The sequence below is a fragment of the Peromyscus californicus genome, unplaced genomic scaffold (genome assembly GCF_007827085.1).
Source record: "Peromyscus californicus insignis strain IS unplaced genomic scaffold, ASM782708v3 Scaffold_8__1_contigs__length_139910024, whole genome shotgun sequence".
Lineage (NCBI taxonomy): Eukaryota > Metazoa > Chordata > Mammalia > Rodentia > Cricetidae > Peromyscus > Peromyscus californicus.
In genome coordinates this window covers 8,874,478-8,897,962 of record NW_026294606.1, presented here as the reverse complement: position 1 = coordinate 8,897,962, position 23,485 = coordinate 8,874,478, and the positions used below count along the sequence as shown (strand labels likewise).

General features: G+C 52.8%; 1 protein-coding gene across 3 annotated transcripts; it reads right to left on the bottom strand.

The window, feature by feature from the left end:
* Window positions 1–751: 751 nt before the first annotated feature.
* Window positions 752–15,305, bottom strand: Pdlim7 (PDZ and LIM domain 7). 3 transcript variants are annotated; one of them, XM_052728619.1, is made up of 13 exons: window positions 15,019–15,305; window positions 13,976–14,082; window positions 10,219–10,370; window positions 10,106–10,136; window positions 9,535–9,653; window positions 8,779–8,915; window positions 8,621–8,657; window positions 7,609–7,664; window positions 7,229–7,463; window positions 6,022–6,202; window positions 1,492–1,612; window positions 1,292–1,407; window positions 752–1,096 (listed from the first exon to the last, which is right to left on the bottom strand). In XM_052728619.1, the coding sequence occupies exons 2-13, from the start codon at window positions 14,069–14,071 to the stop codon at window positions 1,010–1,012; spliced, it is 1,368 nt and encodes a 455-aa protein (XP_052584579.1). In that variant the 5' UTR covers window positions 14,072–14,082; window positions 15,019–15,305; the 3' UTR covers window positions 752–1,009. The 3 variants fall into 3 exon arrangements, with proteins under 3 accessions (XP_052584579.1, XP_052584577.1, XP_052584578.1); XM_052728617.1 differs by lacking the exons at window positions 752–1,096; window positions 1,292–1,407; window positions 1,492–1,612; ... (1 more) ...; window positions 7,229–7,463; window positions 7,609–7,664 and adding an exon at window positions 8,075–8,425 and having other exon boundaries at window positions 15,019–15,283; XM_052728618.1 differs by lacking the exons at window positions 752–1,096; window positions 1,292–1,407; window positions 1,492–1,612; ... (2 more) ...; window positions 7,609–7,664; window positions 9,535–9,653 and adding exons at window positions 8,075–8,425; window positions 9,164–9,180 and having other exon boundaries at window positions 15,019–15,280.
* Between the last annotated feature and the right edge of the window lie 8,180 nt (window positions 15,306–23,485).

Genomic DNA, 23,485 nt, shown 5'->3' with positions numbered 1-23,485 from the left:
GTCAGGGATACACAGAGAAACCCTGCCTCAAAAAAAAAAAAAGAAGAATTGCAGTCTAGAGAGACGGCTCAGTGAAGAGCACTGGCTGTTCTCCAGAGGACCCGGGTTCAACTCCCAGCACACCCACAGCAGCTCACACCAGGCTGTGACTCCAGTTCCGGGGGACCCGACACCCTCACACAGACATACGTGCAGGCAGAACACCAATGCACATAAAATAAAAATAAATTACAAAAAAAAAAAAAAATTGCAGGCACCTGGCAAGGTGGGTGGGGAGATCACATGACGAGTGGGCAGGCTCTGGTACATATTAGATACTTAGCAACATCGTCCATGGATTCCTGGGGCTTGTCACTGGGTCTCCAACACTGCCTTTCCCTGGAACCTGTGTCTCCTCTGCCCTCAGACATTTCATATCCCCATCTAGGGCTTGAGCCTGGCACTCCGGCTCCCGTCTCCAGCAGATGACAGGTGGGCTCACCTGGCGGTCACTGTCCATGTCTCACATCTGCATACCCACCCCCAACTCCTACCTACTCTAACCTCCAAGGCAGGCCTGACCAGTGGCTTCCTTCACAACTGTGAGCACTGGGCCCAGCACATGGGGTCCGCACTGTACTTCCCAGTGATCATGAAGCTTCCACATCCCCATGAGGACCACTAAGAGGTTCCACTCCAAGAACGGTCTTAAACACCCCCCTCCTTCTGCCTCAAGTCCCACCATTCCAGATGCAAAGTGGGAGACACAGCACACAGCTCGCACAGGTTTATTGTGGCACTGGAACGAACTGGGCCTAGCATGGCCAGCACCAGTGAGCGATGGTGGCGGAGGAGTGCAGCTAAGGGGATGGTGAAGGAGGTGAAAGAGGATTCAGGGAACCCCAGGATCCCGCCAGGAGCTGGGGGTGGGGACAACCACTGCCAGCCCTACCCAGAAATGTTGAGGGTGATCACTCTAGACTTTTCACCCTTTAGGCGGGGTGGGGCGGCCATGGTGTATGGAAGGTGCTCATACGTGGGAGAAGGCATGGCTCTTGCAGAGGGGCTTGTCCTTCTTGGAGTAGAAGGTCTTTCCTTCCAGGTTGATTTGACATATCTGAGGACAAGGAGGGTCCAGTCCCATGAGGCTGGGGGAGTGGGAGAGGCCCGTTCCCAACCTCTCCAACATCCATCAGGCAGGAGATGGGCGTGGGGTGGTGGGGAACAGAAGACAGACAGACACACACACACATGCACACATGCACGCACGCACACACAGACACACATGCACACAGGGTGGGGGTGTGCTTACTGCGCAAACAAAGCATGTGTCATGCCAGCTGAAGCCCAGCGCTTCCAGGAAGCGGTCTCCAGCGTCAATCTTGAAGTCACAACCTCGACATTTTGTGCCAAACATCTTCTCGTAGTCTGGTAATGGGGCCAGAAAAGTGGGTCTGTATTTACCCTGTCCCTTACCCAGCCCCACCTTGCCTTCTCCAGGCTACCAGATACCTCGCTCGCAGTAGGGCGCCCCTTCTTCCATATAGAAGGCTCTGTTGCGGATCGGCGTTTTGCAGGCGGCACAGGTGAAGCAATGCACATGCCAGGTCATCTTCAGGGCATGCATGATCTCCTGGAAGAAGCCATGGGCACGGTCAGGTCCAGCCCATCCCCCAGAACACAGGAAGGCTGGCACAAGCCCTCCCACTGCTATAAAATATTACATTTACATATGTACAGCTCCCAGAGCACCACTGCCAACTCTCCAAGTCCGTATGTATTAGGTCTCAGTTGCATGTCTCAAACAGCTCCCAGACTCTCTATCCCAAACCTGCTCCTCCCACAGTAAATCCCTCCATCTGTTCAGGCCAAATTCCACCTCCTCTTTTTTTTTTTTTTTTTTTTTTTTTAAAGTAGTCTCATATAACCCTGGCTGGCTTTGAACTCCTGATCCTCTGTCTCCACCTTCTGAGGGCTGGGTTTTCAGGTGTGTGCCACCATGCCTGACTCAAAATTCCCCTTTCTCACCCCCGTCCCCCATCAGTGAGTACTGATGGATCCACCTCCAAGACACACCCAGCCTGGTAAAAGTTAAAAGGCCTGCTGGGTACAGAATTCAAATGGCCTGCACAACTTATTAAGATCCTGTCTTTAAAAAAAGCCAAGTCCTGTGCAGAATCCAGCAGTCAGGCCTGTCCTGTTCCCTCCCCTCACTCACACGTTGATCCTACCACACCAGCCTTTGACCACCACTGAAACGCCAAGCACACCAGGCTGGGGCTACATCCCAGCTACCTTCTGCCCAGACAGGTCCTCTCAAGTCTCCCCACCTCTGACTTTCACTTTCTGTACAACTGTCACTCACTACACAGGGCCCACTCTGACACCAGTGAGCACTCCAAGCCACCTCTGCTACGCCACGCTGGCAGGGCTTCTCGCTCTACTATCCTGCACCACTGACCTCACTACCATCCTCCCAGACAGCGGGCTTGCTGCTTATGTCTCTTCTCCCGTCCTTAGATGTGGGAGACATAAAGCATCAACTGCACTAGGAACGGATCTATTCCGACAGAGCCTAACCCACTGTGGGTCCTCAGTGTCCCCAGAGATAGCCTGGCCATCCTGAACTGTTAAGCCCACCACGGCCAGAGGCTGGGTAGGGGTGCCTGGCCGCTTTATCCTCCTGTAAAGCATGGCTACCTATCTTGGGAACTGAGTACCTGAACCCAGTCTTGTTGGAGTGTTTAGAAAACAGTCCCAGGTTTGCAGCCAGTGACTCCTTGTAAGGGCCAGATGGGGTATTCAGTGGGCCCAAGTGGAGCCTGAATCACTTGGGGGTCACTTGGACTGAAGCAAACAGTGGCTCTGACACGGTCACGCAGAACGACTTGAAACCTTTTGTTTGTCTTGGTGCCGCAGACACAATCGAGGAGCTCACGCACTAGGCAAACACTCTACCAGTGCACTATACCTAGCCCAGATTTCTAAATGATGCTTCCTGACTCAGAAATACAAGGGTGCCAGATGTAACTTTGGGGGACATCCTAGCTCTGGGAAGACTCTACATCTGTACTTTATCAAAACTACACTGACTAGGAATCTCTTTGTCTGGCACCCTACTACCCTGGTACAGACCCAGGTCCACTTCCTCCTCACCATCTGACCTGCCTTCAGTTCCAAACTCCTCCCGTTATCCCTTACCTTTTTCAAGTGCTGCCTGTGACACAAACTACTCTTCTGCTTGTGCCTTCTCTGGGAATGCCGACTTGTGCTCCCTTCCTCTTTTTTTTTTTTTTTTTTTCCGAGACAGGGTTTCTCTGTGTGGCTTTTGGTGCTTTTTCCTGGAACTCGCTTTGTAGATCAGGCTGGCCTCGAACTCATGGAGATCCGCCTGTCTCTGCCTCCCGAGTGCTGGGATTAAAGGCGTGCGCCACCACCACCCGGCTTGTTCAAGTGTTTACTGACCACCTTCTACAATGGGGCCCAGTACTTAAGTCAAATGGCTCTGCTCTTGGCTCCCAGAGTGCACAGCCAGGAAAACAAGATGGGACAAAGGACACGTACAGTGAGGCAACTGTGGGGAGGGAGGCCTCATGGGAAAAGTGGGCATTAAGTAGGGGAAGGGGCAGTGGTGGCACACACCTTTTAATCCCAGCACTGGGGAAGCAGAAACAGGTGGATCTCTGAGTTGGAGGCCAACCTGGTCCACAGTGGGGTAGAGTGTGCTGCCTAGGGCCTTGCATGGAAGGTTTTGCATTTGAATCCAGAAGATACAAACTGGCTTCCATTATTGACTAGAAATGCTCTACCCCACTGAAAGAATGCTGTTTGCCTATTCTCTCTCCTGCCCGGGCCTTAGCAGCCATCTAACAGGCACTCTGTGATATCAGGCCCCCTGAGTACCATTCTAGCCCAGGAATTCTTTTGACTGAAATAAATAACCCCGTTTCTAGCAGTGCAATGGTCTTTTCTGTTACTGCAGCCAAATGCAGTCCCAGTTGGTACAACAGCTGTCTCACCATTTCCCTTCTTAGGGCACATGAGCCTGACTTTATTTCAGGGTACCACCCTTCCCTCCTTAGTCACCACGGCTCAGATGGAGCGCCAAGCTACCTGTCGACGTTGACAGGATGCAGATTCACCTGACAGCTCCAGGGGTGGGTATATTCCAGTCCCTTCCAATCAGACACGTGGAACTTTACAAAAATGACTCCGTGACTCAAGCTGAGCCAAGGAGCGTCAGCATGGGAAGCTCCAGGCACCAGTGGGACTGAGGTGTTTTCTCTACGGGGCCTAATCTGGGGAAATGGAACCATGGAGGCACTATCACACTGTTCTTGTCTTTCTCCAGAGAAAAGCATGCTGGGAATGAATGAAGCCAACAAAAGTAGAAACAGAGGCAAACTCAAGAGACCATGGTGCTCGGCTGTGCCTGAAGTCAGCGCCTCCAGCTACTGGAGCAGACTCAATTCATTTTTTCTCTTTTGCTTTTGGTTCTTTGACACAAGTTTCTCTGTTACAGCTCTGGCTGTCCTGGAACTCACTCTGTAGACCAGGACGGTCTGAACTCACAGAGAGATCTGCCTGCCTCTGCCTCCTGAGCGCTGGGATTAAAGGCGTACACCACCACCCGGCTCTTCTGCTTTTTTTTTTAACGGAGTTTGGTCTTTCAGGTTGGAGAGGTTGCTTAGTGGTTATGAGTACTTATTGCTCTTGTAGAGGACCCTGGTTTCTTTTCCAGCACTCACATGGTAGGTCACAACCATTTGTAACTCCAACTCCAGAGGACACTGTCTTTCTGATCTCTGAGAGCACCAGGTGTAAATGTGGTGCACATACATTCATGCAGGCAAAATACTCAATACATATAAAATAAATACACCAGCCGGGGGGGGGGGGGGGGGGGGGGGGTGGTAGCGGCGGCGGTGCACGCCTTTAATCCCAGCACTCGGGAGATAGAGCCAGGAGGATCTCTGTGAGTTCAAGGCCAGCCTGGTCTACAGAGTGAGATCCAGGTCAGGTACCAAAACTACACAGAGAAACCCAGTCTCGAAAAACAAAAACAACAACAACAACAAAATACACCAAAAGAAATTTTTTTGTTTGTTTGTTTGTTTTTGTTTTTCGAGACAGGGTTTCTCTGTGTAGCTTTGCGCCTTTCCTGGAACTCACTTGGTAGCCCAGGCTGGCCTCGAACTCACAGAGATCCGCCTGGCTCTGCCTCCCGAGTGCTGGGATTAAAGGCGTGCGCCACCACCGCCCGGCTGAAACTTTTTTTAAAGGCTGATCTTTTAAGAGTATCTTGGGGCTGGAGAGATGGCTCAGAGGTTAAGAGCACTGACTGCTCTTCCAGAGGTCCTGAGTTCAATTCCCAGCAACCACATGGTGGCTCACAACCATCTGTAACGAGATCTGGTGCCCTCTTCTGGCCTGCAGGCACACATGCTGTATACATAATAAATAAATCTTAAAAAAAAATAAAAATAAAAATAAAAATAAAAAAAAAAAAAAAAAAAAAAGAGTATCTTGGCTAGCTGAGTGGTGGTGGCGCACACTTTTAATCCCAGCACTCGGGAGGCAGAGGTGGGTGAATCTATGAGTCTGAGGTCAGCCTAGTCTATGGAGCAAGTTCCAGGACAGCCAGGGGTGTTACACAGAGGAACCCCCATTTCAAACAAACAGAGTGTCCTGGCTGTTATAAACCGAAGCCATTATTAGAATGTTTTTATTTTCTTCAGGGAGCGTCTCACTGTGTAACCCAGGCTGGCCTGTCACTCACAATCCTCTTGCCTCTGTTTCCCCAGTGCTGAGATTAGAAGCAAATGCCACCATGCCTAATGAGGCTTGTTTGTACATGGAATGGAACCAGGGCCTTGTACATGCTATGTATTCTCTACCACTAACAATTCATGCTGAGAGCTCCACATCTGGCAGTTTCTAAACACTACTGAACACTGTCGACAGGCTCAACATTTACTTCCTTGCCTGCCCTCCAGCCCGCCAGCCCGCAGGACCGCCAGCCCGCCTGCCCACCCCACTCACTCCAGTGATCTTCTTCTTGCATTTGGCACAGCTGGGTGCATAGCGCACATCATAGCAAGAAGGGCAAAAGATAGCCCCCTTCTCCTCGAAGAAGCCGCCCTCATCCAGGACCTTTCCACACTGGCTGCACACAAACTCTTCAGGGTGGTATGCGTGGCCCAGTGCTACCAGGTAGCGGCCCCTGCAGGGAGAGGGAATGTATGCAAATGAGGTAGACACTCTAGGAGGAAGACAGGAGTGGTTTCTCCAAGATCATACAGCCAGAGGGACCGAATGTCAAGGGAACCCTTATATACTCTCTTGATGATGGAGCAGTTTTGGTGCCCTGGTTTGGGAGAGAGTTGACGGCTTGAGACAACCAAGGCACTCCTGGGGGACTACTGCCCGGTGTGAGGATGAAACCTCAACAGACCCCAGTGAACACCCTGTCCTGCTTGCCTGTTCCATTTGGCCTGCAGGCCCTGGATAAACAGGGGTGTCAGGAGGGGATGTTTTACAAATCCTCTACCTAAGAGCTGATGGGAGAAAGGAGCAGCCTGCCAGGGTCAAGAATCTAGGAAGGTTCTAGAATCTGGATCTGAGGGGCTATGTGACTTGGCTAGGCTCCAGGGAGCAGTGTACAGAGGGAGGTACCTGTGGCCTATCGGCTCTGAGAGCAGCCACTTAGCAGAGACCAAGCATGAGGGGAAGCAGCAGACAGGGAGGCCTTCTTTATCCAGAGAGTGGCAATGTGAGAGGCACAGCTTCAGAGTGCTGCTGGCACCTCCCAGCTCTCACTGCTACAGATTAGTGTGTGTATGGTAGGAAGTGTAGGATTAAGAACCTGAGGATCGGGGGCTGCAGAGATGGCTTGGCAGTTAAGAGCACTTGCTGCTCTTCCACAGGACCCAGGTTTGAGTCCCAGCACCCACAGGAAAGCTCACAGCCATCTACAACTCCATCCAGTTCCAGGGAAACACAACACCCTTTCCTAAAGGTTTCTGTGGGCACCAGGCATGCCAGGGGTGCCCAGACACACACACAAGCTAACTACCCGTATACAAAAGGTAAAATAAATTTAAAAACATCTGAGGTTCCAGGCTAGATCCCTCTCTGCTTCAACCAAATCCTTAATTCTCTCTGAGTAGCAGCTGAGGCAGGACAAGCGGATGAAACAGGCCAGGGTCAGGCGGCAGGACAGAAAGACCAGGTTGGAAGGGACACTCACCGGATGATCTTGTGGCACTGGTGGCATATGGGGGTCTTGCCATTACTGCCACCCGCTCCTGTGCCTCCTCCAGCTGCGGCCTGCACTATGGAGGTGCGGTTCTGTAGAGGTGTGGGTGTGGCTGGCTGGCTATGCTGGGTCAACACCGTGCTGGTTTTGTCTGGGGCATAGCGCTCAGCAAATGCAGGGTCCACGGCCCAGGGTGGGCGGCTGGTGGGGCTGGGGGTGGTGGGGCCTGACAGCCAAGGAAAGGAGATCCGAGGGGTATTCAGGGAGCCCAAAGTGCAGAGGGTAGAGCCCAGGGTAGCCTACAAAAGCCCACCACCCCTATGGCCATGGAGGTTACCCACCCTTCTTCAGACCCAAGCCCACTCTCTTACCAGGCCAGGGTTCCTGGGGTATAGTTGAGGCTGGGGCTTCTGTCCTGGGCACCTGGCTGCAAGATCTGCCATTCAAGGCCCTGCCTGGCTGAGGCTCTGGGCATGGTCCCACCCCCTAACTTCAGCTGTGCTGGCCCCATGGGGAAGCTCAAGGGTATGAGAGCTGCTGGGATGAGTTCCAGGTCCCTCTGGGGTACAGGTAGGAAGGGGTGCTTCCCCTGAGTAGGTTAGAGCTACCTGGTCTGCTGTGGAGTGTGGAAGCAGGGCGGGGCTCCTGCTCCTATGGCAGCCTTTGGGTCTCCTCTGATACAGGAGAGCCACAGTAAGGCACATCCATCTTTGTTAGGTACGTCCTCCCACTGAGAAGCAGACTGCAGGACCCACACCAAGTCTAAAGCATTTAACACCCCGTACCGTACCCCAAACACAACCAGACCCAAGAAGACAGAAGACAGAGGCGAAGGAAGCAGGGCTGAGAACGTTTATTTCCATGCTCAAGGCAGTGCAGACCTGGCAGACAGCAGTACCACAGGGCCAAGAGGGAAGGCAGTGTCAGACGAAGCCAGACCCTGTGCCAGGCGGGCTGCCAGGACCAGGCCAGGAGGAGGTTCAGGCCAGGGACGTGAAAGCAGGAGGCAGAAGCTGGGGGCACCGATGGGGTGCCCAGGAGGGAGTAACAGAGAAAGGAAAGCAGAGGGCAGCAGGCTGGAAAGGGCCAGGCTATGACTGCACGTTGAGCACGTGGGCAGAGCGCTGGTGGTGCCAGTCCCGGAGGCGTGTATAGCGTGGGCTCTGTAGCTCCAGGACATACTTTTCCCTGAGGGGCAGAGAGAGAGAGGAGGAGGAAGTGAAAGGAAGGAGAGATGGAAGGGAGGCAGGGAGGACGGAGGGAAGGAGAAGAGGAAGGGAGAGAAGAGCGCCCCGGCAGGGGAGGGCCAGGAGCAGATGCGGGGCAGTGGCTGGAAAGGAAGAGCGGGAGGTTAGGAAGAGGGGCCAGTGCCCAAGCCTTTACCTTGACTTCTTCATGTACTCCTCATCCGGGTCTTGCACTGAGAGGACAGAGGCAGGCATTGACCAAGAGAAACAAGGGTCACCCCAGCCTTGAGTCCTGGCAAAGTCAGGCCTAGGCTAAGGCCCAGAGAGTCCGCCCTGACCTGGGCCAGCACTTACTGAACTCTGTGCCCGTGAGGTGGGCAAGGATGCGGAAGGAGCGGGACTGGCCCGTCCCCGGCCGTGGCCGCCAGTCTTCGGTATTCTCCATCAGCCGCTGCTTGCTGGCATCGGGGACCAGTTGTCTGAGCAACTGTCTGTGGGAAGGGTGTGGCTCAGAACCTCTGGTTCTGGGGAGCACCAGGGGCAGCCCCTCCCAGGACCTGATATGTATGGGTTACGGTGACAGGTGAGAGGGGAGGGGGAGGGGGGTGAGCAAAGGGCCCCGCTGGGTAAGTGGGCCGGTAGGTAAGAGATGGGAGGGGGGCAGCCAGGGTCGGGAGGGGCTACCACCCAGAGTGTCAAGAGGGAGGAAGAAAGTGACAGGAAGAGGGGGCTCACTGACTTGTCAGGGGTCTGCACCTGCGAAGGAAATGAGACAGAAGGACAAATAAAGGGACAGACTCGGGAGAAGGAAGATGGGGGAAATCGGAGCAGTGGAGAGGGAGGCAGGGTGGCGATGAGGGTCTGAGACTCAGCTGGCCCAATACCACACCCCAACCCCAGGCTGCCAGGAGGGCAGAGCCCGTGCAAGAGCAACAGCCTTAGGTGGGGCCCTATGCCCACAGCCCTACCCAGCCGCCAGGGATTGCTGCCACACGGTTAAGGGGCTGGGGTACAGCACAGACTGAGCAGCAGCGGGCAGCTTGTGTGTGCTTGTGAACAGACCAGACAGTGTGGACAACAGACAGGAGAGGGTGGGCAGGGCTGACATACCCATTCTGCTGCGGGGTGCTGTCAGTAGGTGGGGGTGCCCCAAAGGGCCGGGCCGTCTTGTTGAGGGAGGCGCTTGGTGCAAAAGTATACCTCGGGGGATCGGCAGGAGGGGTCAGGGCCTGGGCAGAGACAGAGCCGGGCAGGGTGGGTGGGAGTGGGGGCTGAGGTAGGAGCAGAGTCACCACCACCAAGGACAGTGACAAGTCCAGCTCCACTTACACATTTGGCCAGAGGTTAAGGGTGAAGGGGTAACTATGATTTCAAGGGGCCAATTTGGAAGTGATGAACTTAACCCACTCTGAGCCAAGGGAGACCAAGGATGGGCAAGGCACACACAGCACAGGCTCGTGGGAAGAAGCAGACGGACGGACAGACAGGCAGGCACGTGTGGCGCCCAGACCGTGCGGCAGCTCCTAGCTCCACTCTCAGTTCCCCAGAGACTGCCCATTCTGGCATCTGCCCTCTGCTCTTAGCCAGGAAGAGGGGTACCGGGCTGGGCCAGGGAGGGCAGGGCAGCCCAAAAGCCCCAGGCCCTCCCTTTCTCGGCCTAGATATCTCCTGGACAACCTACCTTCTGTGGTTTGCTCTGAACAGGCTGGGCTCTGGAGAGAGAGAGAAAGCAGTGACGGCAGGTGGGTCAGACCAGAGACTGTCTTCACCCCCTCATCCTGTCGGCCCCTATACCTGCTAAGACCCAGGCTGAGGCGCTCCCCACAGGCACGGATCTTGTTCTGGGCCTCGATGTGCGTGAGGTTTCCTGTGTTCTCGCCATCGATGCTCAGTACCCAGTCTCCGACGGCCACACCAGCCTGTGCAGCTTTGCCTCCAGGAGTGAGCTGTGGAGAGGAATGGTCAGAGGCCCATGGGTGCACACCCAAGCTGCACAATTTACCACCCCACCGCTGAGGTGTCCATTCTTCTCTATGGCCCTCCCTCACAGTCCAGACACTGCGGGCCAACAGCCACCTTCAGGCTAATGCCCACACTTGCAAGTCAGGACCACAGCCCTTGAGGTCGCTGCTGGTCTGCTCTAAAGGCTATTTTCACCCACCAGATTGCCCTCCACCGATGTTATCTACCTGTGTTGCTAACTAAGACTGGGCTACAAAGGCCCAATAGGGTTGATCAGCATTACCCACCTCAGGGTCCTGACAAGTGTCCCATCTCATATCTAAGAACTGCTACTTGGGCCCCCATCCCCCGGTCCCTTCCCCAGGCACTGAATGCCTTCATAAATGTACTCTTGGTCCACTGTTGCATACTCTTTTGTTTGCTTGTTTGTTTATTGGTGACCAAAGCCCACCACTTCCCAGGAATCAGCCAGTGCTGGTGACCACCATTCTACCAGACCTACTATATTCCCTTATTTGCCTGCCAAACAAACTAGAAATTCCCAACTCAAAGTCAAAAGGATTAGAGACATGGTGGTCATCCACAGGTCTGAAATCACAGGGCCACTCACTCAACCATCGGACAAAGGGCCTGGCCCACGCAAAGCAGGCTTAATTTACACTTTACAGGTAGTAAGAAAAGTTGAGTACAGGCTGCCAAAGGCCCCAGCAGGCTCCCTAGGTGAGCTGATGCAGTGTGTACGGAAGCAGAGGGAAGGCTGAGATTCTGGAGATGTTAGGGACAGAGGAGCCTGACTCAGAGACTCCCAACAGTAGGACAGAAAGGGGAGCTAGACTTGACAGCTCTATTTTGTGCCTCAAGGGGAGGTTAGCAGAGGAGAGAGCAGCTGAGTCCGAGTCCTTTCTTTACCTGCTAACGAACAGAACTCACTGAACACCTAGTACCGACACCGCATCTCCCAACATGCTTACAGGAGTCTGGGCTGCACCTTGCTCACACTCAGAAAACACTGCCAACACCTGAGCTCCTATCATCCAGTCAGCAAGAGGTGCAGCCAGGGTCTGGTCCTGGCTGGAAGGCTCCACCACAACAGGGCGCCTATGCTGCACAGGAGGTCACAAGTGAGGGTTCAATAAAGACTACCTCACACATGTGAGAGCTCCCCATAGACTCTGGGGAGCTGGGCGGTGGTGGTGCACGCCTTTAATCCCAGCAGCGGCAAGTGGATTTTTGTGAGTTGGAGGCTAGCTTGGTTTACATAGTGATTCCAGAACAGTTATGATTATAGAGAGACTCTGTCTCAAAATAAATTAAATTTTTAAGAAATTTGAAAAAGAGCCAGGCAGTGGAGACACACGCCTTTAATCCCATCGTTCAGGAGGCAGAGGCAGGAGCAGGTAGATCTCTGTGAGTTCGAGGCTACAGAGTGAGATCTAAGACAGCACCAAAGCTACACAAGAGAAACCCTGTCTTGAAAAACAGACAAACAAAAAGACTGGGTACCAGGGATAGCACAGCAGACCTGCAATGCCAACACTCGGGCGTGCGAGCAGGAGGGCTGACAGTTCAATTCCAGACCTTATCTGAAAAGAGACTCCTCCTCCTCCGTGCCTTGGCTAAGTCTGGGGTCTCCATGCCCCCTCACCTTTATTTCACTCCAATCAGTCCCTTATCACGGGGACGGGGAAGTGACACCCTAAAGGGGAAGTGACTTACTCTTGGTCATGATGAGTCAATAGAGGGAAACCTGGTTTAGCCACTCCTTCCTATACAGGCTGCTTCCTGAGAGGTGTGGGGTGAGGGGGGGTCTTGTGAGGAGCAGCAACTGGCTTCTTGAAAGGAGTGGAGAAGTGAGGAACTACTTCTTTATGGAGTGAGGAGGGCAGGAAGCATGTGAGAGGTAAGACAGGGCCGGAGTGGGAGAAGCGGCATCGGGGGGGGGGGGGGGGGGGGGCCCTTTGGGAAAGGTGGCTAGCGAGATGAAGGAGGGAAGGGCCAGGGGGCTGGACAGTGTTATGGATGTGGGTGAGTCAGCCTGGGAGCTCCACTGAGCAGCCCAACCCCCAAATCCCAGACATTACCTCATTTTCCAGGCCTGGGCCCACAGCCAGCCCTAGCCCCTCCTTCCTCCCTCCACTCTGGGGTCAGGGGAGGGATAGTGAGCGAGCGGGCTGGCCTAACTTAAAAAAGACCACCCCACCCATCAGGGCCCCATTCCAGGGCAGGGCTCAGCTGGTGGCCCCACCCACATGTTAGGGCTGCTGACAAAGGAGCCCAGGGGCCAGAGTGCCCCCAAACAGGCAACATCTGAGAGGCCACCATTACCAATGAAGAAACCAGGACCTACACCACACTGGCCAGCACTTTCCCAGAGGGGAGGAGGAAGATGAGATGTATGGGTGGGGGAAGGGTCCACGGCTCTTAGTCACCCTGCTGGTTGGGGCAGATTCCAAGACAGCCCCAGGGAAGGATCCTGGGAAGAGTTCAGTCTGTATGCCTGCCTGCTCTGGCCACCATGTCCAGCTCCCACAGAGATGGAGCCTTGACACCCCCTCTCTGGCTGAGCAGTGCTGGGAAATTCTCAGGCCCCTTTGGGCTAGGCTTGCCCTGGGCTTCCTGCCAACAGCTGCCTGCCTACACCACTGGCTGGGTGGGCCTCTCTAGGCAGGCGGATATCAGGGCAGGAAGTCCCTGCCCCTTTTTGACCCCCTAGGCCAGTCAGATATACCAAGCTGGTGTGCTGGCCTCACCCACGCTGGCATCAAGTTTGCCGAGTCCCTACTGACACAAATGACTGATGACCAGGTGAGGGGTCCACCGATGTGGCTGAGGGGCCTAGGCCTAGGCCAACCCTTTTGGGTTCTGTTGACTGGCCACTGTTGGCCATCGCAGCTGGGGCTGCATTCTTGGGCTTATAAGGCAATCCCCTGCCACAGGGAGGAGTCAGCTTCCAGCCCCACCCCCCCATCGGGGCAGACTGAGGAATGGGAACAAGAATCCTAGAGGCTAGCCTCACTACACCTCTGCTTAGGGTCAAAGGCCACTCCAGCCTGACTAGAACCAGCAGACGGAGACTCAGGTCCTCACTCAGCTTGGGAAGATATCCCCTTCCTTAAACTTACAGACAGAACAAGCCATTTTGTGCCTCAGTTCATATCCTTGCTCTGGCAGGGGCTTGCTGAATGAGCTCCTCCATCCCTCCAAGTTCTGTCACTTGGCAAAGCAGGACAACAATTGCTATTCCTTGGATAGCAGTGAAATTAAAGTTAGGTCCTGCCTGGCACCTGGCTCCACACACGGCTCTTCAAGCTAAGACACTTCCTGGAGCCATCACCATCCCAGACTGCAGAATAGGCTTCCCCTTGGCACTCACAGATGGCCAAGGGGGCTTGGTGGGAGAGCATCAAGTCCCATGTCAAAGTCGGGAAGCTGGGGTGGGGGGTTCGCCCCCTCTATCCATCTAGTTGGGAGTCCTTGCAGCATGTGTCCGTTTGGACCTGGATACTCCTGTCCTGTTGGCTCCCATCATTTGCCGGAAACATGAGCACCCAAGGAGGCTTGGGGAGTGCATTCCCCAACCTAGGCTCACCCGAGAGATGGAGAGGGGCACGTTGAAGTCCTTGCCCCCTTGCAGCCGGAAGCCCCAAGGTGCTGGCCCCTCCAGCACTACCTTGAAGGAATCCATGGTGCCTACTCCTGTAAGGAAAGAAGAGAAAGAGAGTGGCCACACTGCAAACTGGCAGGCAGGTCCTGATCTGGTCACTAGCGTTGGCCAGGTACCAGGAAGCACAGCAGACGCTCAGCACACACTGGGAGGCAGGTATCTTGTCGGGTTTGGCGGGGCTCCTGGCAGGCAGACCTCACAGGCAACACACAAGTCAGTTCCCCACCCTGCCCCCTGCCACTGGGAGGGTGAGGAAAGTCCTCATCAGGCTGAACTGCTTTTCTCTTCCAGGGGTGGGCTGTGGGGCCAACTGGCACTGCTTCGCCCATGCTAACCTGGAATCTCAGGAGGGCGGCAGGGTGAGTCAGGGGCCAGCTCCCCCTCCTTCCCCGGGTCCCAGCAGGCCGCTGGAGCCTGCTCGGACTATATAAGGCGTGTAAGCTGACACTGTGGAGAGCCCGTGGAGCGAGCACTTTAGGGGCTCGGGATGTGAGGGGGAGGGGTGGGAAGGAGGCCGCTAGAGCGGGTCCTAGCCATTTTGGGACAGGTCGAGGCAGCTGGCAGCCAGGGCGGGACCCCTGGGCACTGCAAGGGAGGAAGAAACGGGGTACTGGCCCCGTGGAGAGTGACGGGGGCCATGTCCCTAACGCGTGGCCAGGGAGGGGATCCTTTCTGGAAGCCAGAGAAAGTGGTGCCACCCACGTACGAAGCTCCCTTTCCAACGTGACTCTGTTTCCCCTCGTCTCCCGCCCCAGCCAGCCCTGCGCTTGGCCGCGTCCTCACCGCACACGGCGGCGCAGGCGCCAATCAGCGCCACTTCGCCGCAGGAAGGCGGGGGCGGAGGCTGCGGCCGAAGCCAACCGAGGGAATCTGGCACAGGCCACGACCACCCACGCCCTCACCAGCGCCTCAGCAGGCCACAGGACCCACGGGTTGCAGCCCATGAACCCCCTCGCGGTCGCCCGTACCTGTGTGCCCGGCTGGGCCGCTGCTCGGCGGCCTCCGGGAGCCGCGCTGGGATCCGCCGCTGCGCTCTGACCCCGCCTCCGCGGACGCCACGCAATTTGAGCCCGCGGAAGGGGGCGGAGTCCTAGGCCACGCCCTCCCCAGGCCACGCGAGTGGACATCCCGGGGTCGGTGGGAGGCCCCACCCAGCCCCAAAACCCTGAGTCTCCCGGAGAGGGAAGGAGAAGTCGGGCATTTACCCGGGCACTTCCTCTCCCGAGCTTGATCGCTGCCCAGCCTGCGCCCTGCTCCAGGCTTTCACCCGAGTCCCTTGCGCCTCCCACTGGCGAACTGGAAGAAAAAGCAGCCTTTTAAAACACCCAGGATTTAGTGGTCTTCTCTCACCTTATTCTCCCCTTGTGGGGGTAAATGGCATCATAACAGCCTTCTGTCAGGGACACTGAAGAGGTCAATATGGTCGGCACCATCAGAGATTTCAGATTTTCTGAATTCCAGGAGATGGAGAAGCGAGACAGGGTACTTTCAAGTTTGCTTTCCGGGGGTTAGGGATGTAGCTCAGTGGTAGAGCGCCTGCTTAATTCGTTGGAGACCCTTGGTTCAGTGCCCAAAACCAAAACTAACCAACCAAAGTTAGGCTTGTAGGACAATCTGGAAACCAATAAATAAGTAAATAAACAATAGATAAACAAATAAATACTGAGAGCCAACAGAGTTGGAGGGGGCCGTTAGCGCCACTTGGGGCCTGACAGTGTGAGTGCCGGCTAGACACAGCCAGCTGTCCACAGCTCCAAGACTTATACCCAAGCTCCCAGGACCACTACTGGGATGGATTTTACCCCCTTCACACCCCCACCAGAGTACACAGTCCCTCCTATGGAGTTGGGGTGGAAGGGGCTGCCATGGCGTATTCTCAGAGTCCCTACTTTACCCTCAGCTCTAGACACGACACGGTGGCTATGACAGGCAGAAGGGCAAGCTGCGTTCTCCCGTGTTTGAGTAAGTGGTGAGGTGAACATCTCCCCCCCTGCCCCACCCTCCTGCCATCATTACACCCCTGCTTCCCCATCACTGTCGTGAGTGGCAAAACACTCATACACATAAAGTAAAAGTAAAATAAAATAAGGTCTCCCGATGTAGACTGGCTGGCCCTGAACGTGCATGGATTCCAGATTCTTCTAGCCTCTACCTCCTGAGTGCTGAGATCACATCACCAAGCCCAGCTGCTTCCTCATCTAAAATCACCTTTCTCCCAGGCTTCTAAGGCTTTCTTCCCTCAATAGCTCCTCATCTGCCTCCTGTCTGGGCCATCTGATCACTACACTCACATCTTAAGAGCCCATATTGCCTTTGGCTTTCAGGAACACCGAAAATGGCCAACCCGTACTTCTCCCTCAGGAACTGCAGACGTCAATAATTGATACCTTGTCTGGATGTCTGCTAGGCAACTATCCTAAACCCTATGTCCCAATCCAAATCCGTGCTTTCTTCTGGCTCCTTCCTGGTCCCAGTTGATGACGTCATTCACCCAATTGGCTCAGCAGAGCCTATGAAGTTATGTCTTTTCTCATCTCTATCCTCTCCCCAATTCTGCAGATTCCACCTTTAAGATGTTTTCACAGTTAATCATCGCTGAGGTTCCACTACCATCTAATGCTTCAACACCTAGCAGTCTCCTACTGGCCGCCCCGATTTCACCCTTGCCTCCTCCCATCTTCAGGCAGTCGCCTATGTGATATTCTTAAAGCAGAGATCACACCTCATCTTTTAGCATTCCAGTGGGCTCACGCTACATTTAAAATAAAACCAAAATCCTTAAGACCTACGCAAGACTAAGAAACTGGGTCAAGTGTTAGGCCTGGCGGCACAGGCCTGTGTAATCCCACCTACTGGGGAAGCTGAGGGGGCGGGAGGGTTACATGTTCAAGGCCAGCCTGAGCAATTTAGGGAGACCCTGTCTCTAAATAAATAAATAAAATACAAACAAAGGAGGAAGGAAGTTGTGCTTAGCTTCCTTGGCAAGGGGCTAGGTCTAAACCTCTAGTGCCGGGAAAGGAAGAGAAATGAACGGGGTCAACCCCCTTCCGTTCCTGCACACGGCACTTCCACCTCCCTGGCCTTCTCTCTACACCTCCAAGCACATTCTTGCCTTAGGGCCCCTTTGCATTTCGCAACTCCTTTTGCTTAAAACACCTTTTTTTTTTTCTGGAGACTTAAAAAGATTTTTTTTTTCTGTGTTTGAACACTGCCTTCTCCAGGGGGTCTCCTCTGACCATCCCATCTAAAACACTGGTCCCAGCTGGAGAGATGGCTCAGTGGTTAGCAGCACTGACTGCTCTTTCAAAGAACCCAGGTTTGCTTCCCGGCACCCACACGATGGTTCATAAACATCTGTAACTCCAGTTCTAGGGGATTTGGGCACCCTGTTCAGTCCTTCATGTGTACCAGGCATGTACATGGTGTGCAGATATACAAGCAGACACTTATACACACAAAAAATAATAAAAATAAATTTTAAAAAATTTAGCCAGGTGGTAGTGTCGAATGCCTTTAGTCCCAGCACTTGTGAGGCAGAGGCAGGAGGATAGCTGAGTTCCAGACCAGCCTGGTTCAGGCCATCCAGGGCTACAAAGAGAAAACCTGTGAGGTTGGGGGGGGACGACACATGACATAAAAAAATTAAAACAGCAGTCTCAATACCCCACCTGTATCACAGCCTAGTCCCTTAACCTACTTTATTTCCCCCACAGCACTTTCCACCCTCTGACGTACTGTGTCTTTATTGTCCCATGAGATCTGGGACTTCTCTGTCCTGTCCACAGTGCCTGCACGGAGTTGATGTGAATGAACAGAAAGAAGAAAGGTTTGCAAAAAGTGAAATAAGAAATGAGCAAAAAAGGAACTGGCAGTCTGGTGGCTCCTGTCTATGTTCCAGCAACAGGGAAGACCTCCAGGCCCCTTTCCAGCTCCACACAAAGGCATGGGACTGGGTGCTATGTCGGGATCTTCCCAAGAACATACAGCTTTAGGAGTGGAACAGGCACTGGACTAGAAAGGATACAGCGCCCCCTGGTGATGGGTGACCTGAATCCCTGCAGCTCCGTGGCCAGGGCCCCTCCCTGCCCCCAACCTCCTTATTTATTTATTTTCCTGACAGGGTTTCTCTATGTAGTCGACTGTTCTGGAATTCCCTCTGTAGACCAGGCTTGGCCTAGAACTCACAAAGATCCGCCTGCCTCTGCCTTCCCAGTGCTGGGATTAAAGGCCTAGCTGTCCTTCCTGCTTTCCTGCTTGGCCAGGTCTCTTAGTCCTAAAAGGCCCAAAGACTATCTCTTCTAACCTGGTTGGAACATGATGGAAATATCCATGGAACAGAGGCCTTAATCTAGCCTTTACTATCTGAACTACTACTTTGTAGCCCTGGCTGGCCCAGAACTCCTTAACATGCCTCAGCCTTTAGAGCTGAAATTACAATGGGCCACGACCCCTAGCTAAGGCTTAGATTTTTGACTCTTGCAGTGTTGGGGATCAGTGTAGGGTCTTGTCCATTCTGAAACAACTCTCTACCACTGAGCCATATCCCTGGCCCTGAGGCTTAGGTTTTCAATTAAGGAAAAGTTACCAGACTGAGGATTCAAGAGTTCTGGATTCTAGTTTTGGTCATGACCCTGGCTCCAGTGTGTCCCAGTATTTAATGAACTAGCAAGTGCTCTAGCCACTGTGGGAGATGGTGTCCCTGCCACAGCAGTTCACACAGCAGCTTCCTGGACTCGTCTGCTCTGCGACATTGTGATCAGTTGTGGAAGATGTTATTTGTCAGTGCTTGGTGAGTGGTGTGCAAACTTGCCTCTCACAGTTCTAACTTCCTTTTGGATTTTCCTCTCTGCTCTCAAACATACCTGGAAACAGTACTGCACAGAGGCCCGATCTTCCAACTTCTCCTCACACATTGAGCTTGGAGATACTCTTTCTTTTGGCAGTGTTAGGGATCAAGGGCTTCAAGAATATTAGAGAAGAAGTGTTGTACCCCTGAGCTACAGCCCTAGACCTAGAAATGCCTTTTAGATATCCAGATGTGCATTGTGCAGTTGGATTCTTAAATCTGGAGTGTTGTGGCGTAGACTACTTATTTAACTAGGTAAAGGTGTGTTGTTGTCTCACCTGGCCTGCCTAGGGCACCTAAATGGCCAATAGCTAGGTAGAAGAGGGATAGGTGGGGCTGACAAGCAGAGGGAAAAGGGGAGACAGCCTGTGGCCAGACAGACAGACGCAGAGGAAGCAGGAAAGCAGGAAGGACATTATATAGATGAGGTAAACAAGCCTCGGGGAAGCACGTAAATTAATAGAAATGTGTTGTGGGATATTTGTGCACTGTGTGAAGATATATTGCTGTGATTGGTTTAATAAAGAGCTGAATGGCCAATAGCTGGGCAGGAGAGATAAGCAGGACTTGTGGGCAGAGAGGAAGTGGAAGACACCACCGAGAAGCAGAACAAGTTGGGCCCACAAAATGGGAGAGAGGTAAAAGCCACCTAGAACAAAGATTAATAAAAATATGGATTAATTTAAGTTATAAGTGGGACAAGCCTAAGCTAAGGGCAAACTTTCATAATTAATAAGTCTCCATGTTGTTATTTGGGGCTGGCAGCCCAAAGGTAAATCCAATTATAGAAATGAGTTATTTTAAGTTAAAAAAAAAAAAGGCTAGCTAGAAACTAAGCTAAGGCCACCGAGTCTTTATGTCATGATTTGGGGGCTGGCAGTCCAAGAAAGCCTGCTGTACTGGAGTGAGTGGAAAGCATGTGTGTGTGTGTGTGTGTGTGTGTGTGTGTGTGTGGTGTGGTGTGTGGTGTGTGTGTGTGGGTGATGTGTGTGTGGTGTGTGTGTGGGTGGATAGGGGTGATGTGTGTGGTGTGGGGGTGGATAATGTGTGGTGTGTGTCTGTGTGTGTGGTGTGTGTGTGTGTGTGTGGTGTGTGTGTGTGTGTGGTGTGTGGTGTGTGTGTGTGTGGGGGGTGATGTGTGTGTGGTGTGTGTGTGGGTGGATAGGGGTGATGTGTGTGGTGTGTGTGTGTGGGGGGGTAATGTGTGGTGTGTGTCTGTGTGTGTGTGTGTGTGGTGTGTGTGTGTGGAGGGTGATGTGTGGTGTGTGTGTGTGTGTGTGTGTGTGTGTGTGTGTGTGTGGTGTGTGTGGGTAGATGGGGTGATGCGTGTGGTGGGGGGGGTGAAGGGGGAATGTGTGTTGTGTGTGTGTGTGTGTGTGTAGAGATTCGTTAGAGATAGAGACCAGAGGAGAGTTTTATTATTCCATGGCGTTGCAGGCATCTGTGAGACACCTCATGTGGGTGCTGACATACAGACACTGGTCCTCTGCTAGAGCAGTAAGCACTCTTAACCATTAAGCCATCTCTCCAACCCCAGAAAGTCTACGTTGAAGATGGACATGCCTTTGGAAGTTATCAGCATTTACATGGCCTTTAAATTTTAGTGATGTGTGGGGTTGGAATGATGACTCAGCAGTTAAGAACACTTTTTGGTCTTGTGGAGGACCCAGGTTTGGTTCCTGGCACCCACAGGGTGACTAACATAAGTGGAGTCTGTAACACCAGTTCCAGAGTATCCAAGCCCCTCACCCTCTTCTGGCTGTCATGGGCACTGCATATCTTTGGTGCACACATACACAAAGGCAAAACACACATGCACATGAAAGAAATATAAATCTTAAGAAAACGAACCTAGTGATTAACTCGCTTATACCAGTGGTTCAGCTCAGGATGCATGTTAGAATCATCCCAGAATTTTAGAGACCAAACACTGATGCCAAAGTTCCATGTATCCAATCGATAAAAATCAGAGCTCTGTGTGTGAGCCTAGGCATGGGTATCCTTCAAAGGTCTCCAAGTGATTCCGCACAGAGCCAGACTGAACTACACTTTTAGCTGAAGAACTCTAAGAAGAACGGTAACAGAGAGGAGAGGAAAAGAGCTGTTTCTGCAGCTCAGTGGAACAACATGGGCAGCGTGGACAAAAGGCAGTGGCTTCAATCCTGAGCACTGAAAAATGACTCACTATGAAGGAGACACAGTACGGGAGCAGGAAAGCTCCGAGAAGCATCGGGAAGGGGCAAGGAATACCAAGAAGCAGAGGGCTCCAGGGTCTCAATGTGCAGCCTGGTCTGGTAGGTAGCTGTTGACTTTGAAAGGTTATGTAGGGCTGGAGAGATGGCTCAGAGGTTAAGAGCACTGACTGCTCTTCCAGAGGTCCTGAGTTCAACTCCCAGCAACCACATGGTGGCTTACAACCATCTGTAATGAGATCTGGTGCCCTCTTCTGGTCATACATGCTGAATACAAAATAAATAAATAAATCTTTAAAAAAAAAAAAAAAAAAAAAAGAAAGGTTATGTAATGGAACAGTAGACAAAGAGGAAACTGAAGTCAGGGAGAGAGTGGGGGGTGGGAAACTGGAAATGAGAGTAATTCAACTCTTGAGGAGTTTCGCTGTGGAGAAGAACAGAGAAATGGGGGAAGTTGCAGATGGAGAGTGTGGGGTAAAGGCAGGTTTCTTTTCAGATGTGGAACCAGAGAGCATCCTTCAGTTTCTGTACGGCTGGAGATGGTGATGGCAGGATGCTGATGCTGGGGACTGAATGAATGCATGAGGAAAGTCCAAGAGAAACTCACCTTCTTTGCATATGGATGTGTGTAATATGTGTACATGTGTGCTTTGCATATGCATGTGTGTAGTATGTGTACATGTGTGGGTTTCACATACATAGGTCTCTCTGTGTGTATGTTGTGTGTAAGCCAGAAGGTGACACTGAGTGTCTTTCTCCACTGCCTCCCACTTTGTTGAGAGCCTCTCACTGAAGCTGGATCTCACTGACTCTGTCCGGTCTACCTAGCCTGTTTGCCATGGTGATCTTGTCTCTGCCTCCCAGGAGCTGGGATGACAGGTAGCAACACACCTCGGCTTTTACGTGGATTCTGGGAATCCCAACTCCAGGGACACATTCTTTAGCCACTGAGCTATCTCCCCACCCACATTCTCAATAAAACGCTTTTAAAAAATATTTGTGTGTACTGGATGTTTTAACTGCATGCGTGCATTGTCCGGGGAAGCCAGAAGAGGGCATTGGGTTCCCTACAACTGGAGTTACAGATGGTTATGAGCTCAGATCCTCTGGAAGAGCAAGCAGCCAGTGCTCTTAACTGCTGAGTCACCTCTCTAGCGCCCCGCCCACCCCAAGTAAAAATTTTAATGATTAAGTCTAATTTATACTTTAATCTTTGATGCTGTTGGTGGGCTTTTTGTTTGTTTGTTTTGGTTGTATGTGTGTGTGTGTGTGTTTGTGTGTGTGTGTTTGGTTTTTTTTTTTTTTATTTTGAGGTATGCTCTCATTTGGCTGTCTTGGAACTCACTATGGAAATGAGGCTGGCCTCAAGTTCACAGAGATCCACCTGTCTCTGCTCCTGGATATTGTAGTCTTTTTGTTTTACGTGTGTGTGTGTGTGTGTGCGTGTGTGTGTGTGTGTGTGTGTGTGTGTGTGTGTGTGTGTGTGTGTAAGATTGAACCCAGGGTCTACCTCATACTAGGTAGGTCTTGCACCACTGAGCTCTGCCTCCGGTCCCACAGGACTTTATTTTTTTATTTATTTATTTTTTTTGGTTTTTCGAGACAGGGTTTCTCTGTGTAGCTTTGCGCCTTTCCTGGAACTCACTTGGTAGTCCAGGCTGGCCTCGAACTCACAGAGATCCGCCTGGCTCTGCCTCCCGAGTGCTGGGATTAAAGGCGTGCGCCACCACCGCCCGGCAGGACTTTATTTTTTAATTTTCATTGCTTCTTTATAGTTGATAAAGCAGGCCAGAGGTTCTGCAGGTGTGTCTGCACACTGGTTGAGTTCCATTAGGCCCGAGTGTTTTGAATGTGTGCCCTCTAGAGCCCTTCTTCCTGTCCTTCCCCACCACACCGCTCCCACCTCCGCCTGTCACCTCCTCCACAGCTTCACTGCCTTGCTTTCCTCTATCCCCCCAGATCCAGCCTTCCTATCGTTCCCTGACAAGTCTGTTATCTCTTCAAGGATGACACCCAGTTTACTGCAGGGCAACAAGCAAGCACCTACTCTACCCCATGAATGGCCCTCCGGAGCCTGGAAATGCCAGGCTCACAGCCTGCCTTGTTGTGCTTGCCCTTCTAACTCAGTGTAGGGGCACTTCTGTCAGCAGATCTCGTGTCTCGGTCTGCCTGCCACTCCTGCTGCACAGAACCGCGTAGAGCCCAAACTAGCTGTCTCCTGTCTGTCGGCTCAAGTGGATTTTAGCCCAGTGGCAACTGAAGTCAGGCTCAGAACACTGGGTCTCCGGGGCCCAGCACAAAGGCCTGGAGTTTGCTACAATGAACACAAGGGTCCTGCGTGCCAGTGGAGACCCAGGAGAAAGAGAGGTAGTGTGGACTGTGGGCCATAGGCAGAAC

What these genes read in the sequence shown, in the direction of transcription:
- Pdlim7 (XM_052728619.1), bottom strand. Translation starts at nt 14,071, where the DNA reads ATGGATTCCTTCAAGGTAGTGCTGGAGGGGCCAGCACCTTGGGGCTTC. An exon ending in CTCAGCCTGGGTCTTAGCAG is followed by an intron (nt 10,137 to 10,218) that starts GTATAGGGGCCG and finishes CTCTCTCTCCAG; the next exon opens with AGCCCAGCCTGTTCAGAGCA. An exon ending in GAGTACATGAAGAAGTCAAG is followed by an intron (nt 7,665 to 8,620) that starts GTAAAGGCTTGG and finishes CAGATCTTGCAG; the next exon opens with CCAGGTGCCCAGGACAGAAG.